This window comes from Accipiter gentilis, chromosome 14 (genome assembly GCF_929443795.1).
Source record: "Accipiter gentilis chromosome 14, bAccGen1.1, whole genome shotgun sequence".
In the NCBI taxonomy this organism is placed as follows: Eukaryota; Metazoa; Chordata; class Aves; order Accipitriformes; family Accipitridae; genus Astur; species Astur gentilis.
The window spans coordinates 33,005,232-33,027,547 of record NC_064893.1 but is presented as its reverse complement, the minus strand read 5'-3'; the positions used below and the strand labels follow the sequence as shown (position 1 = coordinate 33,027,547).

Here is a 22,316-nt window from a genome sequence, read left to right as displayed (position 1 = left end):
GCTTGCTGCAGCCAAGCACGTCCCTTCCCGGCTGTACCGCGCTGCGGCCGGTGCCACGCTGGTCGGCTCCTGCCTCCCTGCCCCTGCCCGGGGCACCAGGAGCCACCGAGCGCCCGGCTCCATGCCCAGGCTGCGGCTCCCACGGTGCTCAGGGGCTTGAAACCTGCACCTCAGCGGAGCTCAGCCATTCCCAGAGGCTTTTTCAGAGCCAACCGGGACCTGGGAGGTGCGGGGGGGGGGGGGGCGGGGGGTTTCTGCCATCAGAGGGGACGATGCTGCGACCACTGGGTGAGGAATCAGGATTTCCAGCAAAGGTGTCCAAAGGAAGCCCTGGACGGAGGCTTTCCCTGCCCCGAGAGGTTTCAGCTGGTGAAGATGGAGCCTGCCAAGGCCTGGCTGGAGCAGGAGGCAGGTCCTCTGCCCCAGCTGCCAGCAAGGAACTGGGCTTGAATCCGGCCACGCGGCTCCAGGATGCGGCTGCCCACGGCAGGGACCCAGCAGAGACCAGCAACCTCCCTGATGTGGTTTATTCTGCAGATCAAGGGTTTTCCCCATTGCACCGGTACAGTGATAGCAGAAAAACCTCAGTCAAAGAAACACTGGTGCCAGGGAGACATGGCACAAAGCCCTGGCACAGAGGGGCTGGGGGTGCCAGGCGATGCTGCCGGTGCTCCCCCAGCCCCTCTCCCTGGCCAGGCTCCAGGATGTCCTCGAGGTGGACACCGCTATGGTGCCCTCGCCGGTCCCTGCTCCCCTGCAAAGGACGGGCACCACGAGCGGGACCTGCCACACTGCCGGCAGCCTCCAGCCCTGCAGGCAGCCCTGCACCAGGGCACGGCCACCCTTCACCTCCGGCTCCCCAGGAGCATATGTAATCCAGGATCCCACCACCCCAAGTGCAGGTGCCCATCCCACCCTCTGCAGCCCAGGGGACCCGGCCCCACTTGTCCCCCCTCCTGGAGGGGAACCGGCCGGATCCAGAGCACCCCGGGCATCCCTCAGCACCGGTTAAAACAGCTCCACGTCCTCAGCATCGCTCCGGACCCGTCTGGGCTCTTTGTGGAGCCACCGGCCAACGCTGCTGGCAGAGAGAGGAGAGTCCCAGCCTGCGTGTGCGGAGGGACGGGAAGCCGGCAGCTCTCAGAGCACGGACAGGTCGTGGCAGGACTTGGAGCGGACTTTGAGGGCCCCTTTGCTGCTGTTTCTGGCCACCAGCCTGTCAAGGAAGCGCCGGGCCCTCTTGGTGAGGCTCTCCTTGCGTTTCTGGCCGGGCGAGGGGCGCACGCGGGCCTCCTTGCCCCCGCGGCGCAGGCGGATCTGCCGCACCACCCCTTCGAAGAGCTCGGCCACGTTGTGCTGCAGAGCCGCCGACGTCTCGATGAACTTGCAGTCAAACACCACGGCGCAGGCACGGCCCTCTGCAAGGGAAAGGCAGGGAGGGGGCACGGCCCCGCTGGCACCCCGGGCACTGGGGAACGGGTGCTGCCACATGCGGGGCAGCGGCTGAACATCCAAGGAGAAGGGGACAGATGCGGGGGAAGCAGCTGGGCAGGGAGCCTGGGTGCAGGGCCCTCCCCGGTGGTCCCCACCAGCCAGACCCTCCCACTCACCTTCAACGGAGACCTCGCGACACCGCACCAGGTCGGTTTTGTTCCCCACCAGGATGATGGGGATGTCCTCGGCCTGCCGCGCGCGACGCAGCTGGATGCGCAGCTCCGAGGCGCTCTCAAAGCTGCCCCGGTCGGTGATGGAGTAGACGATGATGTAGGCGTTCCCCACCTGCAGGCACTGGCTGCGACGACAGCTCTCCTCACCCTGCCACCGCATGGGGAACGAGATGTCACAGTTCTGCAGGGGCTGCTGGCAGCCCTGACCGCTGCCGGGGACAGCGGGGGAACCCCAGCACCGATGGGACCTGCCAGCACTCCCCACCGCCCTCAGCACCTTGGGGAGCAGACATGTGGCCCCATTAATAAAATGCACATTAAAAGCTCCTGATTTTGTGGGCTGTTTGAGAGTTTCCTCCTCTATCAGCAACAAATTAGGGCTGTGGGCTCAGCTTGGCTCAGGGGGGCTGAGGCTGCACCTCCTGGAGCCGCCCTTGGCCACGCAACACCAGCGTCATGGGTGCAGGGCCCTGCATGAACCAGGCACTGGTCCCTGCTGGGCAGGGTGGGATTAGGCAATAGTGGAAATAAAGGGCCGTTGTCGGAGCGTTATGGTGCTGGGGCATCTCCAAAGAGTGCAGCTGAACGTGCAAAATGCAGCCCCAACCCACGTGAGTGCAGTGCCCGCATTCACAGCCTGGGAACCGGCTCCATCCCCGCTCCAGGGGTTCGGTCACTGCCTGGTGGCACCCGCAGGAACGCCAGCCCTGGCACGGAAGGAGGCAAAGGGGGGTTTCGAGGGAGGCCGTGACAGCGGCGCTGGCATTTCTGCCCACGAGATGCCTCTGTGCACTGAGCGGAAGGAATGCCCTGTGCCAGGCTCTCAGGGCCACAGCTCTGCCTTATGAAAACATGTGTCCTGGCTGGTGGCACCGTCTCATGTGGATTTGCCCAGTCGGCTCCTTCAGCCCTGTTCCCAAACCATTTCCACACATTTCGAAGCAGGCTGGCACCACCCTCCTTCCTCACAGACCCTTCTTCCTGCCCAGCCCGACCACCCCTCGTGAGAAGGACACCCTGTGCTCCCGGTGCCTCACCACGAGAGCCCCCGCTGGCGAGAACACGGTGGGCAACCTCCCACGCTGGCGAAAGGTGGGCAAAGAGCCAGCCAGAGACGTGACCGCCAGCCCCTCTCCTGCCCAGTGCATGTCCTGCTCCACGGTGAGGGCAGTGGCAAACCCTGGACATGGCAGGGAAAGCCCCAGGGAGCTTCATGGAGCTCAGAGGCTCCGAAGCAGCGGCTGTGCCCACACAACGTCCCCCGGGCACATCCCAGCACACCCGGCCCTGCCAGCAGCACAGGCTCCCCGCAGCACCCAGCCCCGACCCTGCCGTACCCGCTGCTCCGGCTCCCAGGTGTCCATCACCAGCAGCGTGGTCTTCTCGCCATCCACGGACAGCGTGCGTTCGTACGAGGCCTCTGCAAGACACCGGGAGAACCCAGTTGGCACGGCACCGCCCGGGCAGCTGAGACCCAGTCCTGGCACCGGTCTCCTCTCCGCCTCGCACACGGATTTTTCCCATCACAGGGCCGTGCACCCCCGCCACCTCCTCCAGGTCCCACGGTGGGCGACCCTGCCACAGAGGGGCCCCGACCAGCCTCCCACCGGGCACCCACCTCCGTGCTGCTCCAGCAGGTCCCGCTCCTGGACACCAGCGAAGAGGTTGACCAGGCTGGTCTTGCCCACACCGGAGTCACCCAGCAGCACCACGCGGTACAGGGGCTCCCAGGAGCCGGAGGAATCCGAAGAGTCGGAAGACCAACTGCCCCGGGGTGCCGCTGCTCTGCCGCCCGGTTCGGACGCGGAGTGACCGAGCTGGGGGTGACAAGCCTCCCCCCGCGACGTGACACCCGGCACCCCCGGCCGCGGGAGAGGGGTGCTGGCCCTCCTCCGCAGCGGGCTCTTGCTCCCGCGTTGCGTGTTCAGGGTCATCTGCGGCACCGAGGGCAGCCCCCAGGTGCCCCGGCTCCCTGCGCCCCTCCCGGTGTCAGTCTCGGTGCCGGTATCCGTCCGAACCGGCGGTAACTCGGGCACAACTTGCTCCGGGACAGGCTCGCCGCCGCCCGGCCCGGGGCTTTAAACCCCGGGAGGTGGAGCACACACCCCCCCCCCCCCCCCCCGCGCCGCGCCCGGTCCCTCCCCCGCCGGACACACCTCCCGCCTGCACCGGCCCCGGGCCCGGGCCCCGGCCCCGGCCGCCCTGTCCGGTCCCCGAGGTCTCCGCGGGGCTCCCGGTGTCGGGGAACGACGAGTTCCCCCGGGGCGCGTCCCCTCGGTCCCGGGGAGCGGGGAGGAGTAGGGCGGTAGCACCGGGATGCCCCTGCCACGCCGCTGTGGCCGGGGGCTCCGCCACGCTCCCCCGTCCTGCGCGGGGCAGGGCTCCGTCCCCCCAGTCCCCCCGGTCCCCGGTCGTGCTCCCCGCCAGCCCCGGCCCGGCTCCATCTCGCGGCGGCGTGGGGCAGCGCACGGCTCCGCTGCTTCGCCAAGTAAGGAGCGAGCCGAGCCCGGGGACCGGTCCTGCCCGGTGCCCGGCGGGGCTGCGCTTTGCCGGGTCCTCGGAGCCCTGCTCGGCAGACACCGCGGCACCGTAACGACGGCAAGCGCGGCCGGAGGCTGGCTTGGCACGGGTGAGAACAGGAGCCGGTTTTATTTGAAGCCGTCGGTTGGCCCAGACCTACCGCTGGCACCAAACCACCCAAGCACCGGCTCCGTGCGGGCACCGCTCTGACCCCGCGCTGGGACCCAGTCCCACCCGCACTGGGACGCGCTGGCAGGGCCTTGTGGCACCAGGGCTGCTCCCGGGACACCCCTCACAGCGACAGGGAGGCCCCTTTGGGCTTCAACCCCTCTGGCATTACCCCATGAGCACAGCACAGCCCAGGGATGACGGTAGCACCTTTACTGGACCATAAAAACCACATCAGCGAGTCCCCAAGGCGGTTGAGCGGGGCTGGGGCGGAGAAGTGCTGACGGCAAAGGAGGGGGCTTCGCAGCTTGGCACCTCATCCAAGCCCGGCCACACCGTGTGCTGGGCGAGGGGCCTGCGAGGGGAGCCTGGCCGAGTGTCAGATGAGCGGCGTCTCCTTGGCAGGGAGGCTGAGGACCACCTCGGTATCTGGCGTGCATCTAAGGGAGAGAGGAAAGTTAGGAGGGGCAAAGTGAAGAGTGGGAATAAGCCGCCGTGCGAGGAGGAGGAGGAGGAAGAGGAGGAGGAAGAGGAGGAGAAGCTCCTGCATGGCCAGGGCGGGAGGTGGGCGACTGCTCGGATGCTCTGCGCAGCCCACTCGGAGCTCGGAGGCAGCCGATCCCCTGCATGTGGGGATCAGAGGGCTTGGGGTGGGTGGAGGGAAGCCTGCTGTGCGTTAGCTGTGCCATCTTCTCTGTGTCCCCAGGGTCCAGGACTGGTTTTTAGTGGGGAGGGCCCAGACACTTGTTCTGGGACACAGGACAAAGCAAGCAGCTGGTGGGAGCAGGGGGAAAAACCCTTTAAAACCAGATGAGGGTTGTTGTGCACACTCCCTGTTCAGCATGAACCAGAGCCCTGCCCAACCACTAGCTCAGCCCAGCACTATTTTGCTTTTCAGCTCACCCTTCACCATCTACCCTGGCCGCTAACCACTCTGCCTACAAAAGAAATCAGCTCCAAGCCTGAGCCCTGCTCCATGGCCCTTTCTTAGGCCATGCTTGCAACGAAGCCCTTCGCAGGGCAGGCTCGGAGCTTGCTGGCCTTCTCGGCGAGGCAGAGCCAGACATAACCCTGGGGCTCTGAGAGGGAGAAGGAATGAAATTAGCCGCCCCTCACTGTCAATCCCAAAAGACAAACAGCAGTGGAGAAAGCCCGTCGGAACAGCCGGGTACATCTGCTTTCTCGCAGAGAGAGGACAAGCACAGTGAGCTGGGCTTGCTTAGAGCTGTGCTCGCTCAGAGCTGTGCTCGCTCAGAGCTGCGCTCATCCATCTCCGTCTCAGTCCGGGACAAACTGTGCATCCAGAGTCCCCACAGCACAGGGCTTGAAGATGCTGGTGAAATCCACCCGGGGCCCCTTGAAGCAAGAGGATCTTGAATGAGGGGAAACTAACATGCCGATGGGAACGGATACACAGGGGGTTACAGCTCCTCCGGGCTCTGCGGGCTGCCAGCAGCACACAGAGATCCAAAGAGGGCCAGCAAGAGTCGGGCGCTCCTACGCACCCTTATGCTCCCAGGCTGAGTGTAGCTTGTGTCTGATTTTGCTCTTTCAAGAAGCAAATCCGGTGTCTGGAACCAAAGGGTTAATTAGAAAAAACGAAGGGCTGGTGAAGTCGTGTGAAAAGTTGCAGGGAGGTCAGTGGGAAAGGGCTGAGGGATGGCGGAGAGGGCTCTGGCACGGGCTCCTGCCTGTCAGGGCGGGTAAGCACCAAATGCCTGACTTGTGATGTTACAGAAACTTTCCACTTGGGCCTTCCTGCTATTTTTAACTCTTCTCCCAGCCACCCTCAGTAACCCCAGCCCCACCAGCTGTCAAGGCTAATTAATTCCCTTTTTTCATCATTTTTTTATCGGAAAAAAATTAAGTTGCACTAATCCATCACGCAGCCGCTCGCCTCCCCTCGCCATCTCCTGACACATTCCAGGCTTTCCTCCTGCTTCAGCTCGTGCCTCCACAGTGCTGCAGCCATACCTGGCTTCCAGCTAAAACCCAGGCCCTGGAGTGGAAGATCTAGCCCCTCTTGTCACCTGTACCACCAGCGGTTTGCTGGGCGAGCGCCTGCTCAGCCCAAGGGATGATATTTTCATGCAAAATAACCCCTGTGTGCATGCGAGGTGTGGAGGAGTTGAGGGGCTGGCCTGCACCTGCAGCGGCGGGACGCGCTGGAAAGCAATGACTCCATTAACAGACGTCTCTGTGCCAAGAACAATTTGTATAGGCAGTTGCTGTAAATAAACGCACATATGCATGCTGTTCTGCATACAACTACGGGTTTCAGGCTATAGCATGCTCAAGATCTAAACACATTTGACCCTATTTTTTTTTCTCAGGTTTATACCCCTGGTCAGCAGACAGCGCAGAAAGCCAAGGCACCGAGGCACCTCTAAATCATTTCCGATTTTTGTGATTTGTCCTGCCCTGGGTAAGATCCCACTGCCATGGGACAAGGGACAGCGTTACGGCTTCAGCCTGCCGTGGGTACGGTGGAAAACAGCTTGTCACGGCTGTTGGTATGCTTCAGCCCATGGACTTGGCCTGTCTGGGTCTGTCCCTGGAGAGGAGAGCCCAGTATTCCTGTGATAGAGCTGGCAGGGCCTTCTCCCCATCAACACTAAGTGAGGATTCACCTTACACTTTGTAATTCTTATATCCAGTATCAGCACAGCACACACTGGTAAGCAGGAGTGAGGATTACCCACAACCTCCACTCGGGAAGTAATTAGCTACCAGAGAACTGGGGCAGGGAAAGAGCAGTGAGAAAGATAACAAAGTTTTGCCTTTTTGCTGCCAGCCAATGCTGCCGGCACATTTTTTTACATATTAGGGAAACAGCTGCCCCTCTTTGTTCTGACAGACTGCTGGTGCCATTTCACACAACCAGCAAGGCAGCTCTAGATGGGCAAGACCTGCCTTGACAGGGATGTTCCTCATGAGCCTGCCCCCTTCCCTCAGTTTTGTTTCCTAACCACGAAGTGAAAATAACAATAAAGTAAGAGTCAGTGTAGGCACAAGGGCCTTGAAAAGCTCTGCTGGTCCTGACTGTCCCCAGCTGCAGCCACTGATCATCTCCACTTGCAGGCTGCACAAAGGGAAGCCCAGAAGAGAGATGCGATGTGACCAGTATTAGAGTTGTGGCTAGTTCCCAGCTGCTCTTAGGCAAGACCACAAGACCCTGCAGTCATCTTTCCAGGCAGAACCCAATGTAACTGTGGGTTTATACCCCAGGCTGGGCGTAGGTTTAACAGTGATGTCTGTGGAAACAATGGGGTAAGGTTATCAGCACTCAGTGCCAACAACTTTGCAGCCCAAGGCCACAGAGAAAGGGCTGTGCAAGCCCACTGACCAGCCTTACTTTGGTCTGTGGAGAAGAACGTCAGGAAAGATCAGCTCTCTTGGGTCTCTTGCACTCTGGCGGAGCATCTGGATGCTTCTCTTCAGCTCACTAATCTCCTCCTCCAGGTCCTTAATAATCTGAATGAATGACACTTCTAAGAGTCCTTTACTTTGCAATAGAAGCAGGAATTAAAAGTTTTAGAGATTTTGCAAACAGCAGAGCTAGAAAACACCCCTTGTGCAAGTGAGCCCCTAACAGGCTTCCTGAAATACCTGCTGGACTGCTCGTCCTCAGGATGTTCTACCAGCCCACTGACTCCAGTGGAAATGGAAGGTAACGTACCCCACTAAGGCAGACAAAATCCTCGTGAAGGGAAAGGACTGAGGGTGGCTGGCTCTGCTGCACTGCGCTCATTCTTCCCCAGCTCGCTTACCTCCCTTTGCCTCAGTATTTCACATCGCAGAATGTGGTTGTTTATCACCATCTGCTTCAGGCCGTCCTGGTGCAGCAACGTCTCCTGTGCGGGTGAAGAGAAGAAAACCAGCTGAAGAAACTCCACAGTAACCACCAGCATGAAACCCTGCCACTGCTGGGTGCCAACGCTGGCCATGTCCAGGTGCATCGCTCTTCAAGAAAATGATTTCTGCTTGAACAAGGTTTGGGTTCCAGCTCTAGAAAGACTATCATTGAGATCACATTGTGCCGATTATAGAACAAGACTGAGGAACTCAAGAGATCCAGTTCAGTTTCCCAGGCAAAGCTTGTTAATATTGCTTGGGTAACTTGTATCACCTGTGCTTCCAGATTCACCTGTAAAAGGGCACAGCAGTTCTGCATCAGAGCAGGCTGTAAACTGACTCAGTAATTAATTACTTTCCTGGTGCTCTCAAGCTGCTAACGCAGGAAAAGTGCTAAGCACATCATGCGAGCAGGAACTGTGCAACAGTTCCTCCTATTTTGGGAAGAACGACAGCAGTCCCTGCTCTGTAGTGCTGCATATAGTTTAATATCCTCATGAATTTATTACAAACATATGTGCGCTGCCACAGCAGTGTCACAGCCAATTAGTGAAGCAGCTACCTAAATAATGTAATACAACAGGGACCATAAAAGCAGGGTGAATGTTGGGTCACAGTGCACTCACCTCCACGTGGCAATCTCTCAGGAGTGAGTCTGAGAATATTTTAACACACCAGACTACAGCAGCAAGTCAGAAGTGCATCTCATGTACCCTCCCAGCCTGACAAACAGCTCCAGTATGGCATCAGGAGGGGAGCAGCAATGCTTTCTTACTCTTTGGGTGCTGGCTGCACCGTGCTGTTGGGCTAATGGGCAATGTGTGGCAGCCCCTGCCTTGTATCCCAGCTCCCAGAAACTGATTCCCCTTGCTGGGATGTCTCAGGAGTTCCACAAACCTCCACGACTTTCTGTAATAGTGCTTCTTGTTCTGCCCGTGCCTTCTCTTCCAGCTCCTCCAAGATGGCCTTCCCCATTTCTTCTGTCTTGCCTATCTCCTCCTGAGAACAGCAGGAAGGAGTGCACAGAAACAACAGGAGCATTAGGCAAGATAACCGTCACGTTCCTTCCTCCCCTTCCCTCTCCTTCCTCCCCGGCAACACTGCAAGAGAGGTCTCAGCACCTGCTGTTGCTCCTTCAGTTTCTGGATGCTGCGCTGCAGAAGGGCTATCTGGACAGCTTGTTCCGGATACTGCCCGTCGATGTAGGTGCGCAGGACACTGAGCTCATCCTGGAGAACCTGTACCTTTGATGTGACTTCATCCAGCTGCTGCTGTAGCTCTGATTGAAAGTCAAAACAGAAAATCTCAAACCAGGGGTTCCAGAGCTTCGTTCTTCACTAAGGAGTCTGTCCTGCATTTGCCTGAATCCTCTCTACAGAGATTACACACCCTGAGGGAAGAGGGAACGGCTACCCCAAGTCAGACCACTTTGACCAGATCCTGCCCTCCTGCAAGGAGCAATTCTTCCCACCCCCCTGAGCACAGACTGCCGGGTGTCACAGGGCTCTCTCTGTCCTGACAGGCTGACGGGAAGATCATCCCCACAGAGCAAATGGGATTCATTCTCAGACCTGAAATTGTCTGATGTTTATAAGATCAACACAGTATCTTTAACCTCATAAGAAGGTAACACAGTTGTATAGACTGCATTTCATAGTAATGCGAGCAACTCACTTCCCAGATTCTTCTCCATTGTTTTTTCTGTTTCCTGGAGCTCTGCCCTTGCTGTATCCAGCCGATTTTGATTGAAAGTCTGCACGATTGCCTTCACCCTCTGCACAGGGAGAAATCCAGTCACTGCTCATTCCACAGAGCTCTGAAACGTCCCCCTGCACCATCCATGACCTTCCTCTCATGTGCTGTTGCTTGCATTAGCAGGACAGAGGAATCCGTTGCTGTGGCTGCTGCCAGCTTGTGCACGGGAGCTGCTCTGGGGAGCAGAGTGGTGCTTCAGGAGCCAGCTGGAGCCAAGGACATTACAGAGAGATGGATTTGGGCTGTTACGGGGTGACTACTGTTGCTTGGGACAGTTACAGTCAGGGTGCTCTCATGACTTTAAAACACAGGCACAAAACAAGAGCACTTCACAGGATCTTTGGGCATCAGAGAGCTCCCTGCGGGACTGGGGATGCTCCAGTCACACTTGGTGCATTGCAAGGGGCTGGGCAGCGCCTGACCCTTCTCCAGTACTAATGAGTAATGGGAAGTTCTGCACTCTGCTGAATTGGGTCTGTTGGTCAACCTTAAAGCCTCACCTGAAGTACTTCATACCGCTGCAGCAGGCTCCTGGCTTGCTTGGCAGTGCTGTCATCAGTGTGCTGGATGCCCTTCATCAGCCGGCAGTTGGTCTCTGCCAGGTGAGCACTGCGCTGCTTCAGCTCCTCGACAGCATTTTTCTTCAGATTGGTCAGATTCTGCATGCATTTGTGGATTAAAGTGTTGCAGATTCCACCAGTCCCACCCACCCCAAGTTTTCATAGCATCGTCTGCCATCCCCGGGACATTCCTGTGCCATGGTAACAGCAGCCTCACTGCTGAGGCACTCTGACTTCCCCCATACAGCACACCCTTGCTCCCACATTCCTTTCTACCAGCTGCAGGATCACCGTCTCTTTTATAACCATCTTTCACCTACTAAAAAGGTGTGGTCACGTCCTCCACCTCAACCTTCTCTTTGCTAGACAGAAAATCTGATACTGACAGTCTTTTCTAACAGGTCACATTTCCTAAATCTCATCCCTCCTACTGCTACAGTCTGGACTCTCTCTTGGTTTCTCTTAATTTTTCTTCATAGACAATATCAAGGTTAGATTTCACCAGCATTAAGCAGAGCAGCATAATTACCTCCAGTGTATTAATAAATAAACACATGCCATTTTGCAAGAGTGAGTCAGGCTGCTAGAATTTCCTCCGTAAAGGCAGCCAGGGTAACTGTATGGATTTGCTACCTACATCCCAGCACTGGATATTTGTGGCACGTACTGTGGTAATTTTGATCTCTTCCAAGGTTTTAGCTAATTCAGCCTTCTTGAGCGCTAATTTCCTCTGAGTAAAACTTCTGTATTTCTCTTGGGATGATGATGTCTCTGAAGGCAACGGTGTTTTTTTACTCAGCATAAATGCAACTGGTGAAACAAACAAAGAAAGGCCTGTGCTTATTTCACAGTCCGGTTTCAATGCCTTACATCTACTCTCTCCTGTCATATGTGCCTGAGAGAAATAAAAAGAACAACTGAGAGACTGAATTCAAACCTTCTGCGGCCCCAGCAAAAGCCACTCGCAGTTACAGCCCAGGAGCCAAGCCTACAAAGCGCTCCCTGGCCTTTTCTAGTTCTCCCCCTTTATTCTCAGCATTTCACCTTGGATAATTTCCTTTTTGTGGCTTTTGCTGAACATCTCCCAGCAGAAAGCACTGGGTTAACTCAAAAGCAGCACCAGTGGGCAGGGGCAGCAGGGCGGTGTACAGAGGAATCTCTCCCAACCTGGCTTGTTCTTCTCCCCTTTCTTCTTCTTGTCCTCACTGGTGAGCAGTGGCAAAGTCAGCCTGTGGGCTGGAGATTTCCTCTCCTCTGCTTCTGCCTTCTGCCATTTGCTGTAATCCTAAACTCAGCACGACAGTAGCACAGAGAAGATGGGGAGTCAGAGGAGGTTTGTGAGCAGAGACCTCTCTGATGTGACCCACAGTTCTGACTCCCCCCTGCAACTCCTCTGGGGCTTCCCGGCGTCCCTTCACCAGCCCGGAGAAGCAAATCTCCAGGCCTGTTTGAGAGATGCCTCGTTTACAACCATGGTGCTGTGTCATAAACCCCAGGGGAACAAGAGACTTACTATTCTCTTGAACTCTTCCGTGATATTCGGGCCCGGGCCCTGTCCATCCATCTCTGCGCAGGCTCTGGAAGGAAAAAGCGTAACCCCAGCGAGGAGGCCGAGCCCTGCAGCTCTGCCTGTCCCCACGGATAAGCCTCTGTGGGTCCAAAGTCAGAGCAGAGAGGCAGTGACACCCCCGGGCTATGGTACCCTTAAGTGAACACCATCTCCTCCTTGCCCCATGGGGACCCCTCTGCCCATCCCCTATAGGGAGCGCCCCTCCCCACCCCATGCCTCCCTGGGAATCTTCCTGCCTGTCGCCTACGGGGAGACCTCCTGGCCCGCTCCTTTGTCCCACTGGGACCCCCCGGAGATCCCCCGTACCCCGCATCCCCGTCTCCCGGGCCGGTCTCCATGGCGACAGCAGGAGGGTACGGAAGCCGGGCGGGGCCCGCGCTCCCGGGAAGGGCGCCCCCTGCCGGCTCCGCCCCTGCCCCCGCACGGCAGGAGCCCGGGATCCACCGGGACGGGATCCACCGGGGCGAGGGCCGGCCGCCCTGGAGAGCCCGGAGCAGGGCGGCCCCGGCGCCGGCGGGCCCCGGGCAGCCGCCTCAGGGCCCCGCAAAGCTGTTCGGCCCTAGGGGCGTTGCCATGTTAATGGCCGGGGGCTCACCCCCGGAGCCGTGTGCGTCGGGGTGGGATGGCCCAGCAAGATGCACGGTGCCAGGGTCATAGCGGAGCCGGCGCGGCCGGTGCCCGGTGCTGGGCACGGCGGGCGGGAAAGGCTCGGGCATGCGCCGCCCGCAGGCCCCGTGCAAGGCCCAGGGCGATGAGGAAGGTCGCGGCGGAGGCTTGTGTGGCGTTCCCCGGGGCAGCGGGGCTCGGGCAGCGCCCCGGGACAGGCCGCAGTGCCCGGGACAGGCCGCGGCGGCGGCGGCGGCGGCGGGGCCCCGGTCCCCGCTCGGGCCCCTGTTACCACGGCAACTGGCGGGCGGCGGCTCAGCCAATGGGCGCGCACCCTGCGGCGGGGGCCGCGCGCCGCGGCGGCAGCCAATGGGCGCGGCCCCTGGCGGGCAGCCCGCGGTCTCCGGGGCAACAGGACCGCCGCCGCCGCCGCCGCCCCATTGGTGCCGCCCGCAGCGCGGCGGAGGGGGCGGGGCCTAGGCGGGAGGGGCGGGGCCTGGCGGGGCCGGGCAGCGCGGGGCGAGGCCCCACTCGTGTCACCGGGGGGAGCCGCGTGGCCGCCCCGTGGGCAGCGCGGGCCCCGTTCCCCCCACCCACCCTCCGCCCCGCTCTGACCCACCGGCAGCCGAGCCGCGGGGAGACGCCGCTGGGCCGGGCGGGGGGGACACGCGTCCAGGAAGGCACCGGCCTTCCCACGCCGCGGGGAACCGAGGGCTGCGAGCCCCGGCGGGACCGCACGGGGGCTGTCCCGAGCCAGGGGGACCCGGGAGAGTGGGCAGGACCGGCAGGGGCGGGGTCCAGGCCGCTCCCGGGGGGGTGGTCCGCGAGGGGCCCACGTGTGCGGGTGTAGGGGGCACCGGGGACACCGGGGTGCCCAGACCGGGGGAAGAGCGGGTACTGGCGGTAGTTGGAGCATCCCCGGGTGGGTCCCGGAGAGCACGGGGAGGTACCGGGGTGCCCAGGCCGGGGCAGCGGGACGGTCGTGTGAAGGTACCGGCGGTCACCGGGGACGCTGCGCTGCTCAGCGGGGGGCACGGGGAGCTACCGGGGGTGCCGTGGCGGCGGGGCCGGGGCGCGCCGCCCTGCCATTCTCTCCAGCAACCCCTCTCCGGAGGGCGCCCATTGGCGGAGCCGGTTATTTCCCCCCGCCCCGCGGCCAATGGGCCGGGGGGGGGGCGGTGCCTCCCATTGACAGAACCGGCGCGGCGGTGTTTACCGGGGGCGGAGCGGCGGCGGCTATAAGAGCGGCACCGGGGGGCGTGCGGCTCCCGGGCTGCCCGCACCGCCCCCGCGCACCCCCCGACCCGGACCCTCCGCAGCGTCTCCGCACCGCACCCGACCGGAGCGTCCGTCGACTTAACGGGGGAAGCATCCCCGGGGCGGGGCGGAGGACCATCCCCGGGCCGGTCCAGAGCATCCCGGAGCATCCCCGGGCCGGTGCGGACCATCCCCGGGCCGGTCCAGAGCATCCCGGAGCATCCCCGGGCCGGTGCGGAGCATCCCGGAGCATCCCCGGACCGGACCGCTGTGGAGCATCCCCCAGTCGGAGACCGCCGGCCCGGCCCGGGCCCCCTCCGGACCATCTGGGCCGCCGCCGCCGCCCCGGCGGAGCCGCCCCCGCCGTGCGCCCCCGGGCCCCGGTGCGGCCCCCTGCGCCCCGCCCCGCCGCCGCCGCCGCCGCCGCCGCCCGCTCCGCACAATGGGGGCGGCGCGGCGCGGCGCGTAGCGGCGGGCGGGGAGGCGGCGGCGGGCGGGGAGGAGGAGGAGGAGGAGGAGGAGGAAGAAGAGGCGGCGGCGGCGGCGGCGGCAGGGGGGGGGTCCCGGGCCCCGGTATGGTGCAGCGCGGTACGCGGGGCCGGGGCGCGGAGGCTCGGCGGGAGCCCTGCGCCCCGTTGCCCACCCGCGACGCCGAACCCGCCTGGTGCAAGACGCCGAGCGGGCACATCAAGCGGCCGATGAACGCCTTCATGGTGTGGTCGCAGCACGAGCGTCGCAAGATCATGGACCAGTGGCCCGACATGCACAACGCCGAGATCTCCAAGCGCCTGGGCCGGCGCTGGCAGCTCCTCCACGACTCCGAGAAGATCCCCTTTGTCAAGGAGGCCGAGCGCCTGCGCCTCAAGCACATGGCCGACTACCCCGACTACAAGTACCGGCCACGGAAAAAGGGCAAGGTGGGCACCGGCGCGTCCCGCCCGCGGCTCCCGGTGAAGATCAAACCCTCCGTTCTAGGCCGCGTCTCCGCCGGCCGCAGGCAGCCCGCCAAAGCGCCCGCCGACCCCGACGCCCCGCAGGAACCCGCGCTGGAGGTGCCCGTCGAGGACTGCCCCGCGGCGCCCGCCGGGGAACGCGGCCCCCAGGAGCCCCCCGCGCCCCCGAGCCCCGCCGCCGCCTGCCCCGATGCGGGGAGGTCCCCGGAGAGCGGGTCCCCCTCTCCCATGTCGGCCGGGTCCCCTCCCTCCTCCTTCAGCTCCTCCGATGAGGAGCTGGAGGAAGAGCTGCTGGGGGTCCTGCCCGGGCGGGCCCCCGCCGGTGCCGCCTGCGGTACCCTGGACTGGTCCGTCTTCGACAAGGACCACGACCTCTTCCCGCGGGGAGGCTCCTCGCACTTCGAGTTCCCGGACTATTGCACGCCCGAGGTGACGGAGATGATAGCGGGGGACTGGCTCATGTCCAGCATCTCGGACTTGGTCTTTACCTACTGAGTCCCGCGCTCTGCAGGTAATGCTCTTTTTTTTTTTTTTTTTTTTTCCTCCCCCCCACAATCAGGTCGTATCAAAAAAGAATACCACAAAAAAAAACCCCCAACAAAACCCCAGGAAAAAAAAAAAACCATAAAAAGAACCGAAACCAGCTGTTTACATGCAGGAATCAGGTATTTTGCCTTGAAGGCGCTGGAAGGCAGAGCTCCCTGCTCACCCCACCCCCCCGGCACACACCCACTCCTCATCCGTCCGTCTGTCCGGCTCTCGCCTCGTGACCGCCGGACGCGTGGCTGGCCGCCGCGGTTATTTGCCCGTGAAATGCGAGCATCTAACCGGGTTTTTCATTGTCAGCGCCCGGGCCCTTCCCCCTGCGGCTCCGGCCGCCGCGGTGCTGCCGGCCATGGCTGCTCCCGGTCGCTGCCATCCCCGCCGGTGGCTGCCCCGTGTTCCCTCCCGCTCTGCGGGCAACGGGAGCACCCGTGCCGCCCTCCCCATTCCTCAGGGAATGGCCGATTCCTTTTGCTTTTTGACCGCATTTAAAGCACGGCTTCAATTTTCTCCTCTTCCTTGTTGCAGCCCTTGGGGAGGGATCCCCGGCTGCGCCGCGTCCAGGGGCAGCAGAGCCATGCGGAGCCCTCCCTGCCTGACGCCTCGTTTTGGGGGGGGGGGTGGGGGGTGTCTCCGGCTTTGGGGGTTCGGTGTCCCACAGGACCGGCTCTTTCCCCGCGGCGCGCGCTCCCCGCCGCTCGCTTTGGGAAGAGCGAAGTTGCGCGCACGTGATCCGCACGTGGACGCGGGAGGCTGTGTTGTCCCTCTCGCCAGGCGGTTCTGCGGAGGAGGTTGTGCCGCGGGGGGAGCCCCTGCCCGTAGGCACCCCGAACCCCAGCGGGGATGACCCCTTCCCAAAGCAGCCAGCCCCCATTTGAGCCTTGGACGCGGTGCCCATGCGGGACCCGCTCTGGGCTGGCTCGCCTTGGCCGGCGGAGCCGGGTCCCAGCGTGCCCGGCCGCGGTGAGCGATGCTGCCGGGGTGGCAGGGAGCGGGCAGGGCAGGGTGGCTGGCAAGGGATGTTGCGGGAAATCTGCCTTAAGCAACCACCCAAACGGGGCCGAGGGCAGCGAGAGCCGACGCTGGTGGGCGTGCGGGGTGTGGGCGATGCTCCGGCGCGGCGTTCCACCGCACCAAGAGCAGGGGCATCCCGGCAAATCGCCGCCAAGGAGCTTCCCGGCAGGGAAGGTCCTGCCACAGCAACTCTTCCAGCTGGGTTTTTCTTTGCTTTTCCTAATGGCTCCTTCCCTGCAATGAGCTGCCTCCTCCCGCTGCCGGGGAGCACGTGGCTGCAGCGCCGGCTCGGCGGCCGCCGCAGGCTGCGTTTCTGGGGCAGGGGCTGCGCTCGGGTACGGCTGTGCTGTGTGGGGTGCCGGTGGGGACCCCGGTCACCCCCAGCTGCCAGCCTTGGGGCCGTGGCCGTGGCGGGGGGCTGGCAGCACCCGGAGGAGCTGTGCTGGGCTCGGCAGGGACCGCTGCTTGAAGCAGCCTCTGAGGTCCCCCCACGGCCCCGATTCCCGGGGGGGGTCCGGGTGTGTGGGAGCCTTTCCGACCCGTCCCGGGCAGTGGGGGTGCCAGGGGCAGAGGGGCACCCACTCCCCGGGGCTCTGCCTCCCTGTGTTGGGGCTGCCGGTTCCTCCGGTCACAGGCTGCCCCATGCCTGCCCGTTGCCGTGGGGCCGGCCGGAGCCGTGACCAGGGGAAGGGCATCCCCCTCCTCGCCCCTCCCGGGGCTCTGGCAGCCCCCCAGGGTGGCTCGGAGAGGGGGACAGGCCTGGCCCCGCTGCCACAGATGCCGGTGGCTCCGGCTCAGCCGTGGGGACAGGCACCGCGGCGCAGGGAGAGGTGCGTCCCTGGGCCCCTCGCAGGGATGCTCGGTGTCCCCCAGCCCCGTCGCGGGTGGCCTCGGGGTCCCCTCGAGGCACCTCCCTGAGGGCCAGCCATCAGCATTGTAGATGTGTCGGTGTGTAGCGGTAGCTGTGCGTGTGTGTGTCGGCGTTGCGTTAGCCACGGTGTTTCAGTAGCCCCGGTGCGGGTGCCAGCCTGCGGAGGCAGGCGGGTGTCACGCATCAGACACGTGTTCCCCGTATAGAGCGTGTCCCCGTCCCTGCCCCCCCCCCCCTCCCACCCCCTCACCTCCCACCCCGAGGCCGTTCCCCACCAGCCCCAGCCCCAGCCAAGGTGGAAAAGCCAAATAAGCGCCGGACCAGCCGCGACGCCGGCAGCCTGCTCCCACCTCGCCGCCGCCCCGGGGAGGGGGGTCTGCCTTCCCACCCCCCGTGCCAGGAGTACCCCAAGCCCCCTCCCACGCATGAACCAGGTTTGGGGTTCCCGTGGGGTCCTGCGGCCCCCCGGGGCTCTCCGAAGCGCACAGATCTCGCCCAGCACCTCGGTGCCTTCTCGGGGAGTGCGCAGCCAGGGGCGCTCAGGAAAGGCGCCGAGGCTGCCGGCTGCCCGCCCTCCATCCCCATCCGTGGGGAAGCCAAAGCCCCCAAGTACCTGCAGGGCCTGAGGCCACGGTGAGGGTCTCGCATCATACGTGTGCTCTGCCAGCCCTGGAACTTGGGGCTGCATCTCCTCTTTCCAGCAGGGACACGGGCAGCCTGGGGTCCCGGTGGGTCCCCTGGGTGCCGTGCATCACCCGTGGGCTGGGGCACTCCCTCCACGGACTGTCAGGCGAAACATTTCCTCAGGAGCAGGTTCTGGGTCAGCGCCAGAACCGGAGCCAGAGCCGGGGTCTCCCCCCCCACCCCGGCCGCAAGCACAACACCATCCGCTTCGTCCCCGTCCCCGTCCCCCTCCTGCCCCCTCCTCGAGACTCGCTGGGTTTGTTTATCCGGGGGGGAACCGTTGTGGACAGTGGTGGATTTTCTGTGCCGTGTGGTTGTAGTGCTTAGAGACCCCCCCCAGCGTGCGGCCCCCTCCCGCTGCGCCCCCCGCCTCCCCGCTGCCCGGTGCTGGCTGGCATGCGTGTGCGAGCGTGTGTGCGTGCGACATCCCGTCATCACTAGAGACAAAGCGAATAATAATAATAATAATAAAATAAATGAATAATAAAAATAAACCAAACCTCTCTCAGGAAGAAGCCGCCCCGGCGGCGGCCAAGCGGGCCGGGGGCCCCCGGAGCCGGCGGGGCCCCAGCGCAGCCTGTGGATGGGCACCAGCGCTCGGGGTCACCTTTGTAGTGTTGTGTTAGTGAAGGGTTCCTGTATCTGTTGTCTTGGAGAAATAGGCTTTTAGCTGAGGGGCAGCCCCGGCCCCCTGTCCCGTCCCGGCGGGGGATGCGAAGCGGCCGGCTCTGGCTCTGCGGAAGCTCGGCTAACGGTTATCCTGACTGTTGTGACTATGGAATAAAGTGTGTTGGTCTGCTGCCCACGGCTCCGGCTCCTCCTGCGCCGCCTCGCTCCTCCCAGGGGGATGTGGAGCTCCCAGGGAGATGTGGGGTTCCCAGGGGGATGTGGGGTTTGCTGGGGAATGCGGGGTTCCCAGGGAGATGCAGGGTTTGCTGGGGGATGCAGCGTTCCCGGGGGATGCGGAGCTTCCAGGGGGAGCCAGCGCCCAGCTCCCGGGCATGTCAGCTCCCGCCTTGGTCCACGGGCTCCCACTCTGAGCCCCGGTTCCCAGGGGCTCCCGCACCGACCGTTCCCTGGAGAGCGGGCTGGATGTCCCCTGGGAGCAGTGCCACGCTGCTGGGGGGCGTGAGCGCGCGTGTCGCCGTGTGTGTGCACGCACGTGCGTGTGTGTGCATCTCCCTGCACGTGCGTAAGCACCCGCTTGGTGTGCGGTGCGTGTGCCCGCACCCCGTGCGTGTGTGTGCGCGGGCTGCACACGCGTGCACGGCCTGGGTGTGCGGCGTGTGGATGCACGGCGCGCACGTGTGTGCGCATATGCCCGCGCTGTGCACACATGTGCTTCATGCGCGCGTGGGCTCTACATGTGCCCACGCGTGCCGTGTGCTGTGTCTGCTCTGTGCACGGCACCGTCAGCTCCACTCGGGGGCTGGGGGGGGCATAATCCAGCCCTGCAGAAGGGCTCGGGGGGGGGGGGGCCACGGGGGGCACGCGATGCTTGCGTCACACACACACACACATACACCCCCCCCTCCCCGTCCATCGCTGTTGCCACGGCAACAAGGGGAGCCCGGAGCATCCTTGGGTACCGGGTACCACCAGCCCCTCCCGCCGCGATGCGGGGGACCTGGCTGTCCCCAGGGAGGGTGGAGGTGGCCGGGGGGGTGGCCGTGCTTCAGTGACGCCCCAGCCCCATGGGAGCACACGGCTGCACCGCCTCTGGGCCAGCACCCAGCACCGCCCTGGGCTCTGGGGTGCCCCAAAGCCGCGGGGGCAGCGATGCTCCGGCACGATGGCACAGACCCCCCGGCTGCAGGACGCTGCCTGGCTCGACCAGAAGCAGGGAGGCCCATGGGTCTGGCCCGGCTCGCTGGCCATCACCGCTGCCCTCCTGACCTTGCCACCGGCCAGGGCCACGCGGGGCTGGGTGCCCGGTGTTTGGCACTGCCCGCGCAGGCACGTGCGCACGCCGCTGCCGGCCTGGCTCTGAGTCACGCACAGCGGCCGTACGCAGCATCTGTGCCAGCTCCGCAGGCAGAGGCGGCTCCTGGCCTGGCAGCAGGGACCTGCTCTGCCTGCTCCCCCCCCCCAAGCCCCGGCACAGCCCCCCTACCATCCCCACCCCAAGTCCCTGGGACGAGGACATTGAAGCCGGGTGCTGGCTGCCCACCGGTGGACAGTGCCGTGGGATCCCTCCCGGACACAAGGACAGGAGAAGGACTGTTGTTGGGGACAGGACTGGGGCGGGGAAGGATGTGCTAAGGCCTCTGCCCCCCCCAGAGGTAAGTGGGGAGCAGGCAGGGCTTGGGGGGGGAGCAGGGGGGGGCAGGGGTGAGCCTATCTGGGGACACATGGGGGGATGAGGATGAGGGCAGCCTTGGGGGGGGTAAAGTGATGGGCACCAGGGACACAGCAGGGTGGTCCCCAGGGTAAGCCCCCCCCGCCAAACTGTGGCAGCGCCAGGCTGGGACTCCCCCAAACCCCTGCATGCAAGAAGGGCCCTGCTGCTGTGTGAGGATGGAGGGACAAACATGTCCCCGGTTCCGGGGACACCCAGGCTGGGGCAGAGGGGCTGGGGATGTACTGGGGGACAGCCGGTCCCGAGGGCAGCACGTTTGCCACCCCCCGCAAGGCTTCTCTGGCGCAGGGCTTTGTTCAGTGCCGCGACCGGCACCGAAAGGGTTCCGGTTCCCCCCTCCTCGCTGACATTCCGCACACATCCCCACGCACACGCCAGGCTGCGGGGCCGCCCTGGCAAGAGCTGAGCAGGCAGTTCCCATGGCAATACCCCATGGCAGGTGCAGGGAGGGGACGCGGTGGCCCCATCCCTGCAGCGGGGTGGCCGTGTCCCCACGAGGCAGCGGCCCCTTGGCCACCCCAAAGGTGGCTGCATCCCTCCCCGCCACCGCCCCTCCTTCCCCATCGCCGGCGATTGGGTGGCTGCAGATGGCCTGATGTTGGGCCTGATCCTGCCAACACGGCGGCTGGAGCCACGCTGGGGCTGTGCCGGGTCTGGATCCGGCCCAGGATGGGCAGGTCCCCATGGTGCAGGGGGATTCCCTTCCTCCATCCCGTGTGGAAGCCCCGCTGGGATAAGGGCAGCGATGTTCTCGGTCACCCCCAGGATGTGGCCTCAGCCTCGCTGCCCTGGCTGGGTCCTGGTGGCCAAGACAGAGCCCTGAGGGGGCCAGCTCTTGGGGTCCCTCCTGGTGGTCCCCAAAACAGACAATAGCCCCTGCATGCATCCGGCACTGGTGCCTTGTCCTCCACCCTGCACCCCGGGGCGAGGGCAAGAGCCGACTCAGCGCTACGGGTGCTGCAGCTGCAGGAGGGCAGTGGCTGTGGGTCCCAGGGTCCTGTCGCCCTCCCCACAGCCCGGCCCGGCCCCCCTGTGCCCCCCCAGGCCCGATGCCCACCCGTGAGCCGGATTGCAGCTGCGGCCGCGGGCCCAGCGTGGTGCAGGGGAAGTGGTACGGGGTCCGTTCCTACCTCCACCTCTTCTACGAGGACTGCACCGGGGCCAGCCCCGACGGGGATGGGGATGGATCCTCACCCCATGGAGCCTGGGCCCCCCTCATCTGGAAGGTAAGAGACCCTGAAAACCCTTCCTCCCACCTCCCCCTGGAGATGCAGCCCCTGCCCGCATCCTGTGCAGGGTGCATCCCGCCACGACATTTGGGTGGCCCTGTCCCCAGGTGAGCCTCTCCACGGGGACCCTGTTCCTGCTCGTGGGGGCCGCCGCGCTGGCTGCCGTCTCCCTGGTGCCCCCGAAGCTGGAAGGGATCGGGGAGGAGGAATTCGTGGTGCTGGACGTGCAGGCGGTGCGGTACAACCACGTGCTGGGGACATGCCGGCTGGTGGGCATGGCGCTGTGCGTGGCGGCCGGGGCGCTGGGTGCCATCGGGCTCCTCTCCTGTGCGCTGGCCCCGCGTCGCCCCCGGGAAGAGGAGCAGCAGCTCTCGCCCATCCTGTGCGGCAGCCCCCCGCCACAGCCCCCCACCGCCTTTGCCCCGGTGGGAACGGCGATGTCCTTTGGCTTCTCCCGCGTTCATGGTGTCCAGCCCCGGTGGGACACCTAAGGCTGGGGAGGCGACGGGTGATGCCCAGCACGGGGCCAAGCCGTGCTGCACCCCAGGAGCTGGCTGGATCACCTGGAGCTGGTTTGCGGTGGGCGCTGCGGAGCATCTGGCTCAGTCCCGGCATAGCTGCCACATCCCATCGTCCCCCCCATCCTGCGGCCCCTGCACCCCGGCTTCCACAGCTGCCACTGCTCACTAAAGATGCCGAGAAATC

General features: G+C 63.9%; 5 protein-coding genes across 10 annotated transcripts; 2 read left to right on the top strand and 3 right to left on the bottom strand.

Moving 5' to 3' along the window:
- Nucleotides 1-510: 510 nt before the first annotated feature.
- REM1 (RRAD and GEM like GTPase 1) lies at nucleotides 511-3,740 on the bottom strand. The gene is made up of 4 exons (XM_049817477.1): nucleotides 3,286-3,740; nucleotides 3,005-3,087; nucleotides 1,611-1,815; nucleotides 511-1,418 (listed from the first exon to the last, which is right to left on the bottom strand). The coding sequence occupies exons 1-4, from the start codon at nucleotides 3,599-3,601 to the stop codon at nucleotides 1,141-1,143; spliced, it is 882 nt and encodes a 293-aa protein (XP_049673434.1). The 5' UTR covers nucleotides 3,602-3,740; the 3' UTR covers nucleotides 511-1,140.
- Nucleotides 3,741-3,818: 78 nt separating this feature from the next.
- Nucleotides 3,819-18,803, bottom strand: C14H20orf96 (chromosome 14 C20orf96 homolog). Of its 6 annotated transcripts, XM_049817465.1 has the most exons (11): nucleotides 12,402-12,804; nucleotides 12,039-12,102; nucleotides 11,693-11,810; nucleotides 11,193-11,335; nucleotides 10,466-10,624; nucleotides 9,885-9,984; nucleotides 9,332-9,489; nucleotides 9,108-9,209; nucleotides 8,126-8,209; nucleotides 7,711-7,829; nucleotides 4,601-4,795 (listed from the first exon to the last, which is right to left on the bottom strand). In XM_049817465.1, the coding sequence occupies exons 1-11, from the start codon at nucleotides 12,431-12,433 to the stop codon at nucleotides 4,735-4,737; spliced, it is 1,140 nt and encodes a 379-aa protein (XP_049673422.1). In that variant the 5' UTR covers nucleotides 12,434-12,804; the 3' UTR covers nucleotides 4,601-4,734. The 6 variants fall into 6 exon arrangements, with proteins under 6 accessions (XP_049673416.1, XP_049673419.1, XP_049673418.1 ...); XM_049817462.1 differs by lacking the exons at nucleotides 7,711-7,829; nucleotides 12,402-12,804 and adding an exon at nucleotides 18,524-18,803 and having other exon boundaries at nucleotides 3,824-4,795; XM_049817461.1 differs by lacking the exon at nucleotides 7,711-7,829 and having other exon boundaries at nucleotides 3,824-4,795; nucleotides 12,402-12,992.
- LOC126045683 (splicing factor, proline- and glutamine-rich-like) lies at nucleotides 13,238-14,325 on the bottom strand. Its single transcript, XM_049817096.1, has one exon. It carries the CDS (start codon nucleotides 14,282-14,284, stop codon nucleotides 13,238-13,240), a length of 1,047 nt encoding a protein of 348 aa, XP_049673053.1. The 5' UTR covers nucleotides 14,285-14,325.
- Nucleotides 14,520-18,548, top strand: SOX12 (SRY-box transcription factor 12). The gene is made up of 2 exons (XM_049817478.1): nucleotides 14,520-15,422; nucleotides 15,570-18,548. Exon 1 carries the CDS (start codon nucleotides 14,534-14,536, stop codon nucleotides 15,404-15,406), a length of 873 nt encoding a protein of 290 aa, XP_049673435.1. The 5' UTR covers nucleotides 14,520-14,533; the 3' UTR covers nucleotides 15,407-15,422; nucleotides 15,570-18,548.
- A 2,589-nt stretch (nucleotides 18,804-21,392) lies between the features above and the next one.
- NRSN2 (neurensin 2) lies at nucleotides 21,393-22,105 on the top strand. The gene is made up of 2 exons (XM_049817500.1): nucleotides 21,393-21,608; nucleotides 21,719-22,105. The coding sequence occupies exons 1-2, from the start codon at nucleotides 21,432-21,434 to the stop codon at nucleotides 22,100-22,102; spliced, it is 561 nt and encodes a 186-aa protein (XP_049673457.1). The 5' UTR covers nucleotides 21,393-21,431; the 3' UTR covers nucleotides 22,103-22,105.
- The last annotated feature ends 211 nt before the right edge of the window (nucleotides 22,106-22,316 follow it).